This window comes from Canis aureus, chromosome 3 (assembly GCF_053574225.1).
Source record: "Canis aureus isolate CA01 chromosome 3, VMU_Caureus_v.1.0, whole genome shotgun sequence".
NCBI lineage: Eukaryota > Metazoa > Chordata > Mammalia > Carnivora > Canidae > Canis > Canis aureus.
In genome coordinates this window covers 8668657-8677100 of record NC_135613.1, presented here as the reverse complement: position 1 = coordinate 8677100, position 8444 = coordinate 8668657, and the positions used below count along the sequence as shown (strand labels likewise).

General features: G+C 41.3%; 2 protein-coding genes across 4 annotated transcripts in view; one reads left to right on the top strand and one right to left on the bottom strand.

The window, feature by feature from the left end:
* NIP7 (nucleolar pre-rRNA processing protein NIP7) overlaps nucleotides 1–8444 on the bottom strand; it is a 120424-nt gene that overhangs the window by 109393 nt on the left and 2587 nt on the right. The window lies entirely within an intron of this gene.
* Nucleotides 57–8155, top strand: TMED6 (transmembrane p24 trafficking protein 6). 2 transcript variants are annotated; one of them, XM_077888506.1, is made up of 4 exons: nucleotides 57–2026; nucleotides 3237–3363; nucleotides 4941–5038; nucleotides 7526–8155. In XM_077888506.1, the coding sequence occupies exons 1-4, from the start codon at nucleotides 1814–1816 to the stop codon at nucleotides 7757–7759; spliced, it is 672 nt and encodes a 223-aa protein (XP_077744632.1). In that variant the 5' UTR covers nucleotides 57–1813; the 3' UTR covers nucleotides 7760–8155. The 2 variants fall into 2 exon arrangements, with proteins under 2 accessions (XP_077744632.1, XP_077744621.1); XM_077888495.1 differs by having other exon boundaries at nucleotides 4887–5038.

Here is an 8444-nt window from a genome sequence, read left to right as displayed (position 1 = left end):
CTGATGTCAGACTGTATTGGATTTGTCCTTCCCTTCATATAACATTTTTGGGACAAAATTCCCCCTCTCTCACTTTTGAGTGAGTGAAAGGCAAAGTGTAAAGAAATGCTACAGTTTTAAAATTCATCCTGTAGCTACAAGTTAGAAACTTTGTACAGCTTTATTATCTATTTACATGTTTTGGGATTTGGTACTACTGTTTTTCCACCAGTTAACCCCAAATGAAGTTACAGTGAAAAAGTGAGACCCAGATCTCTCTTGATCTGATTGCAACTTGTTGTGGTCTTCCTCTAAATGGGGTTAGGATCCAGAAGCTTTTATCTCCTCCACTCTCATATTACTAGACCATGCTCTCTAAGTAGAAGAGTGATGTTACATTTAGGGAAGTGATACATTTAGGGAAGCAGGATATCTATCCTTCCCAGTGTTTCTCAAATTGAGAAATGTGTAAGTCCATTAATACTTGTTAACATAACTTCAGGGATATTTTTATTATAGTATTCCTGAAATGTGTGCCAACATAAAACTATGCCTACAGCTTTTATAGAACTATAAAATGTACTGTGAACTGATGATTGTTTTGCTGAATCTAAGTCACTGCTCATGACATGGGTAATGTTAAGACTGTAGCAGTGATAGGATGTGGATGGGGGTGCGGGGGGTGCCTATGCATTGAGAAGTGATCCTAGTCTCTCCCACCCTCACCTTAGCAAGACTGTTGTAGAGCCACTGTGCCTGCAGAGTACTATGATGTCACATGGCCTTCGCTAGAACTGAACACAATTATAAAGTCGTCTTTGCGTAGTAGCTTGTAACAGTTAAGGTATAACCACTCGGGAATCAATGCAATGAATTCTGACTTGGTTAAGAGGTGCTAATGCTGTTTTTGTTTTTTTAAGATTATGGCTGAAATAAAAACATTTAGGCATTGTCAGCGCTCAGAGGTGGACAGAAACACTGTCCTGGTAGGGTAGAATGTGAGATTCACTGGGGGCCCTAGCTGCACCAGCTATGCCTCTGGGACAGTGAGCTAGCCATCGGAATCTCTGGATGTTCATTTCCTTAGCTCTAAGGCAGTAGATGATGGTACCTCCCTCCCAGTGCTGTTGTGAGAACACATAGGAAGCAAGTAAATCTCTTAGCTTAAAGCCAGCCATGAAGTCGGTGTTCAATGAGCCTTTTTGCTGCTGTGAGTGAAGAAGTCATAAATAAAAGAGGAAGGATTGAGGGTTTGAACAATATAGTCTTTAAGTGTGTTTTTAGAGGAAAAGTAGAATGAGGATTATCAGTGGAGGAGTTTGACCGCTGCCTCTTGCTCATTTTATTTGTCCATTAAAATTTTTGCACACACTTCTGTGCTGTGCTTTTTGCTAAGATCTAGCACTGTGCAGAAAAAATTTTGTTGAAATAGTTTTGTCCCACATGTCTTATCAGAGCAATAGGTATCATCTAGCAACTTGATGTGAATAGGGGAAACAAATCTCCAGGCAAACGTCCGAATATTCAGATGGTTGTAAATAAACTTACCCAATGTTTATTCCCAAGAAGGAAGAACTGACACAGGAATGACAGAAGTGCCTCTTCTGAAGTAGATCCTCTCTAGCACCCATGAGGTACGTTTGGGAAGCCACTGAGTTTTTGAGGTAAAAACGAAAGCTCTTCCTGTGAGCCAAGCATGAGAATATCCATGTGTGGCCCTGAAATTGGCCGAAGTGTGACTTATACGTTAATAATTACCCTAGCAATTGTCCAGACTACTTGGTTTCACTAGACTGCAAACAGTTCACCTGCAGAGGAGTCTCCAGAAAACAGCATGTTCCCCTTGCTTTTTGGAGCTGGACTGGTAGTTTTGAACCTAGTGACTTCTGCTAGGAGCCAGAAGACAGAACCCCTCAGTGGCTCTGGGGACCAGCTGCTTTTTGATGGAGCGGATAGATCTGACTTTGCCATCATGATCCCTCCAGGAGGCACAGAATGCTTCTGGCAATTTGCCCGCCAGACTGGCTATTTCTATTTCAGTTATGAGGTGAGTACATGGGCTCCTCTGGCCATACTGGGGGCTTGTTTTTTTGCTTGTTTCCTTTTGTAAAAGTGGGTCAGGTTTTATTCAAATACAAGATTCTGGTTGTCTTATGCTGTGATGCCCTACCTCATAATGAAATGGACCTGCATTCAGATGGAAACTTTTTGGATGAATAATCACTAGAACATATGGCTTGACTTCTGGGGCAATGAAGGTGTGCTCAAAGCCATGGGACAAACAGACTGCCTCTTCCTGGAAAGGTGATCATATATTAACTCAGATTTGGAGATGAGAGGGGAGAGAATCTATTTTTTTTTTTAAATACTGAAACAATGTGGATATGGTACAAAGTCAAATGAAAACTTAACATGGCCTTTGGCAACAGACCCTGAGATTTCAGTGTATGGGATTGGGGAAGCAACATTTACCCTTCTGCTTTACTAAAGAATCACTGGCTCAGGGTTTCTCTTTTTCTTCAGAAATGTAAATGTTTTCAAGTTGCCTGTTTCCAGGCCAAGTACATTTATCCATCTGTTTGTCTTTCGCCACAGTGCCCAAGGATGGTGGACTCAGCAGTAGAGTCAGCAGTTGTTCATTTCCTTTGTTATCTTAGAAAACTTTTAGCTTTCTAAAGTTTGTTTACATAGTAATAGACTATATTGATCTTGTTCCACTCCACTGTAAGTCAAAGCGTATTGTAAGTTAGCTTATTAGAGAAATTTCTTATTTCTGAATTTATAAGAACAGTAGCTACTCGTCAGCTCACTGTAGCCTGGGCTTATCAAGACCCAGCTTGGGGACAAGTGCCTACTGAATGCCTGATTTATTTGCTGTCAAGTAGCAAGTAAGCCCAGGTCTGGGACTCCACCAAGACGTCAAAACCAAGCAGGTGCAATCAAGAATTCTATAGCCAAAGACATATATATCGATCCATACACACAAGATGTACATTCTGAGACAGGTCTTAACAGGAGTGTTCCTGGCATTTTGGGCAGTTTGTCTTGCAGTACTGTTTTTAACATAGAATGTTCAGGATTGCTATCTCCCCTCCACCCAGCACCTCTGTTGTCTCAATCCAAATTCCCAGAGAGAACTGGGCGGTACCATCTCTGATGGAGAAGCACTGTGCTGATGATCAAGAATGTCAGTCTTACCAGTTAGCTTCCTGGTGATGCAACAGGGGCTTTTCTCCCCCTTTAATGTGTCTTGGCAGGTGCAGCGGACAGTGGGAATGTCACATGACCGGCATGTTGCTGCCACTGCACATACGCCACAGGGTTTCCTCATAGACTCCTCTCAGAATGTTCGGGGCCAGATTAACTTCTCTACCAAAGAGACAGGTCTGTTTTCATCACCACAGCTACTGTAATAGTCATTAAGTTTCTTTGAAACTGGGTCAAGAATGAGGAAAGTACTGAAATTACTGAAGTACCTGAGATGTAAAAGCTCTGGCTTTTTCACACAGGGATGATCAAATGGTAGGGGGACTAAACAGCCTTGAACACCAAAAACCAGCCTTCAACATTTCCTGGAGATTGCTGGTGGCAGAGGACATTAAGCAGCAGGCAGTCTACTGGCAGATTGGGGCAGGGTCTCCAGGGTCCAGAAGCTCAATTTTTATCTTATTGTCTCCAAGTGATCAGGTTATGAGAAAGTCACCAAAACAGACCCACTTATAATATAGAATTCCAATTGACAAATGTATTCACAGGATAGCATTTCTAGTTATCAGAATACTTGAGCCAGTTACTAAACAGCAGACTCAGAATGAAAGGAAATGCATAGCCATGAAAATACCTACACCTCTACAACAAAGCACTTCTCCAGTCACAGGAAATTTCTATAGCCAGATGGAGTCTGTCCCCACCTTGGACAGCATGGGTCAGTTTTGTTTGGTCCGACGCCCCGTTCCCCCAAGACAGAGCACAAGCTAGGGGAGGGGCTGAAGGAAAGGGAGAAGCAGACTCTCCACTGAGCAGGGAGCCCGCAGCGCAGCGGGACTCCAGGATCATGCCCCAAGCCGAAGGCAAATCCTTAACCAGTTGAGCCACCCAGATGTCCCCAGCACGGGGTAGTTTTAATTGCCCTCTCTACCAACCAGGAACCAGGTGTACCGAAAAAAAACAATGTTTCTCAACCAGGGCATAAAACAATCCTTCATTGTGTAGCACAGAATATTCAGCACTCTAGGATACTTAGCATCTTTGGCCCCTTCATGCCAGTAGTGCCTTCCAATCATTTCGACAATCAAATATGGGGCCAAACCTTTCTAATCCCACTCTGCCCCACTCCCACACACACACAGGTAGCAACCCCAGTTAAGAGCCAGCACTCGTACATATCCTAAACCATCAGTTCCTGTACCAACCACCTTGTAGAAATTACTCCGGCAGGATAGCTTTTCACATCATTTTTTTCATTTCAAATTCAAGATGGCATCCCCCAGCTCTAATGACGTACAAGAAGCAGGCAAACACCATGCTCTTAATTTCAACTCATTTCGCTAAGCAGAAGAGCTTCAATAAGAGATGTGAGAAACATAAGTTGAAAAACCTGGAGAAAACATCGTTTCTAACCTAGTATAGAACTAACTTGCTTAAATTTATTTACAAACTTACTAATTTATAGAACTAAGTTACTACTATTTAGCAAAACAATATTGTAACATACTTAGTAAAATAAGTTTCATGGAAGATCATTTAAGGTCTTCCACATCAAAAACTGGATCTTTGTATTTCCTAAGTAAAAAGAAGGTACAACAGTAGTACCTTTAATACGGGTAAACAAGTATCTCCAGGGAAATCTAGAGGGTGGTAGATCAACAAAGGCTGGAGATTTAGTAATGATCTAGGGATTCCTACAGGTTTTTATCAGCTTTGTCTAAAAAATCAGCAAAATCACTTTGGTTCTGTGCAAGTGTACCTCAATTTTGGAGTCTTCTATGAGGGGCCTGAAATGGACCACAAACAGAAGAATGAAAGAAAGCGACTGAATGATACTCTGGATGCAATTGAGGTAACTATTTTATGGGAGAAACATCTGTGGAAACACCCTTGGAAATCCGTAATATCTGAGTGAAGGCTCATTTGGGGAGAAACCAAATAGGCATGGGGATCTAAAGCCTTTTGGAACTTGGAGCTCTTCAAATTCCTCACTTGTTTTATAACAGACGTTGGCAAACTATGGCACACAAACCACATCTGGCACACTGCCTGATTAACATAGAATTCACCATTTTAAAATGTGCAATTCTGTGGTTTTTAGTATATTCCCAAGGTCTTGCAACTATTGCTAGCATCTAATTCTAGAATAGTTTCATTACCCCCAAAGAACTCCATACCCATTAGTCATTCTTCCTTCCCCCACCCCCCTAGTCCTGAGCAATCCTTCACTAATTAACTTTGTTTCTATAAATTTGCCTATTCTGTACATTGTACAAGTGAAATCATACAATGTGGCCTTTGTTTCTGGCTCCTTCCACTTGGTCTTGTCAAGGTTGATCCATATTGTAGCATCTATTAGTATTTCATTTTCTTTTATGGATAATTAATATTCTCTTCTAGGACTATACCACATTTTGCTTATCCATTCATGAGCTGGTAGACATTTGGGTTGTCCACTTTTTGGCTATTATGAATAACACATACCCATGAAGTTTTTGTGTGAACATGTAGACCAAGAAGTGGTATAATCTGGTGGGTCATAGTATCTCTGTTTTAACTGTAACTGCTGTTTCCCAGTGGCTAAACCCATTTTATACTCCCACCGGCATTTTTTTTTTTTTTTTAAGATTTATTTATTTATGATAGACACACACACACAGAGAGGCAGAGACACAGGCAGAGGGAGAAGCAGGCTCCATGCCGGGAGCCTGATGCGGGACTCCATCCCGGGACCCCAGGATTGCGCCCTAGGCCAAAGGCAGGCGCCAAACTGCTGAGTCACCCAGGGATCCCCCCACCAGCAGTATCTGATGGTTTCAATTTCTCTACATTTTCGCCAACATGTCACCGCTGTCTCTTTTATTACAGCCATCCTACTGGCTGTGGAGTTGTACTTTGCGGTTTTGAATGGTCTCCCTAATGGCTAAGGACATTGAGCGTTTTTTTTTTGTTTGTTTTGTTTTTTTTGCGTCTTATGTTTTTTGACCATTCGTAGATCTTTGGAGAACTCTTCAAAACCTTTACTCATTTTTAAATTGGGTTGTCTTTTTATTGAGTTGTAAGTTTTTTATATATTCTGGATATGTCTCTTATCAGGTAACTGATTTACAGACATTTTCTCCATTCTGTGGAATATCTTTTCACTTTCTCAAGAGTATTTTTCAATGCACAAAAGCCCATTGTTTGTTTCTGTAAGTGAAGTTTCACTGAAACACAGCTCTGCTCATTTGACAGTTACACATGACTGCTTTTGTGCTAACAGTAGCAGAGTTTGGTAGTTGCAACAGAGACTCCTTGCCTGCAAAGCCTAATATATTGACTATCTGGTCCTTTATTATTATTTTTTTATATATATATTTTTTTATATTTTTTTTATATATATATATATTTTTTAATCTGGTCCTTTAATAAGAAGCTTGCAGGCCCTCATCTTCTACCATACACAAAGAACAGAAGACATCACTGGAATGGCAACGATGTACGGAGTACGTGTCTAAATCTAGAAATACTCTGGTAAGAGCTTTCTGGTTTCAGCACTGAAATTTTTCATTATAAAATCATGTCTTTTTAAACTAAAGTCAAGACCTTTTTTCATATACAGCAAAACCAGCTTTACTAACAACTACAATAACCAACTTATTACATATCATAAAATTATGAGTAAGATACTCAACTATCAGATAACTTATATTAGTGCTTGTGAGCACCCAGGTGAGACTAGTTGGGAGACAAGGAGGAGTTGTTTTTTTTTTTTTTTTTTCATTTTCTGGAGCAGCCCAGGTGGCTCAGCCGGTTGGTTTAGCACCGCCTTCAGCCCAGGGCCTGATCCTGGAGACCTGGGATCGAGTCCCATGTCGGGCTCCCTGCATGGAGTCTGCTTCTCCCTCTGCCTGTGTCTCTACCTCTCTCTATCCCTGTGTCTCTCATGAATAAATAAATAATCTTTAAAAAAAATTTTCATGGGGATCCCTGGGTGGCTCGGTGGTTCAGCACCTGCCTTTGGCCCAGGGCATGATCCTGGAGTCCCAGGATCGAGTCCCGTGTCAGGCTTCCTGCATGGAGCCTGCTTCTCCCTCTCCCTCTGCCTGTGTCTCTGCCTCTCTCTCTCTCTCTATCATGAATGAATAAATAGAATCTTTTTAAAAAATTTTCATTTTCTGGGCAGCCCAGGTGGCTCAGTGGTTTAGCGCCGTCTCCAGCACAGGGTCTGATCCTGGAGGCCCAGGATCAAGTCCCACGTCAGGCTCCCTGCATGGAGCCTGCTTCTCCCTCTGCCTCTCTCTCTGTCTCTAATAAATAAATAAAATATTTTTTAAAAATCTCATTTTCTGTACCACAGGAGAGTACATGGAAGGTGCAGAACAATATCTTTCACATGTGGCGATACTACAACTTTGCGCGCATGAGGAAAATGGCTGACTTTTTCCTTCTCCAATCAAACTATAACTATGTGAACTGGTGGTCAACAGCTCAGAGCCTTGTTATTGTTCTTTCTGGAATCCTGCAGCTGTATTTCTTAAAGCGTCTCTTCAATGTCCCAAAGACTACAGACACAAAAAAGCCAAGATGCTAAGCCACAATGACTACAGCACCCTAGCTCTTTTCTTCTGGGGCAGAAGCTTTGTCAAAGCTCCAGTCAAATGAGCTTTATAAAGTTATTGGAAAAAAAATCAATTTATCTTGTTAGAACATCTTAGTCTATTACTTTCCTTTCCTCTCCAATTTGCCTCAAAATGGCAATAAAATAATAAATGTAGGGGATCCCTGGGCGGCGCAGCGGTTTGGCGCCTGCCTTTGGCCCAGGGCGCGATCCTGGAGACCCGGGATCGAATCCCACGTCGGGCTCCTGGTGCATGGAGCCTGCTTCTCCCTCTGCCTGTGTCTCTGCCTCTCTCTCTCTCTGTGACTATCATAAATAAATAAAGAAAAAAAAATATTTAAAATAATAAATGTGCAACTTTTGATATTAGCTATTACTAAAGTGTGTACTAAATGCTACCATCAAAATACTATTCTTCACGCAGCAGTCCCTTAACCTTTACTAAGTCTATCTAGAGGGTTAACACAGAACCTTGGGAGGGAGAAGAGTTGAAAAAAAAAATGGGACAAAAACATAAATCTCAGTTTACATGTTGCATACAAAAACATGGGTGTTTTTTTTTTTGTATTTGAAAATTTTATTTTTAGAGATGTCACCTTTGGAATTTAAGCAGGAAAAAAAGCAATGTATTTAAAGAAATGTTTTAAATACAGGCAGT

What these genes read in the sequence shown, in the direction of transcription:
- TMED6 (XM_077888495.1), top strand. Translation starts at nt 1,814, where the DNA reads ATGTTCCCCTTGCTTTTTGGAGCTGGACTGGTAGTTTTGAACCTAGTG. An exon ending in CTTCTCTACCAAAGAGACAG is followed by an intron (nt 3,364 to 4,886) that starts GTCTGTTTTCAT and finishes GGATTCCTACAG; the next exon opens with GTTTTTATCAGCTTTGTCTA. An exon ending in ATACTCTGGATGCAATTGAG is followed by an intron (nt 5,039 to 7,525) that starts GTAACTATTTTA and finishes TCTGTACCACAG; the next exon opens with GAGAGTACATGGAAGGTGCA.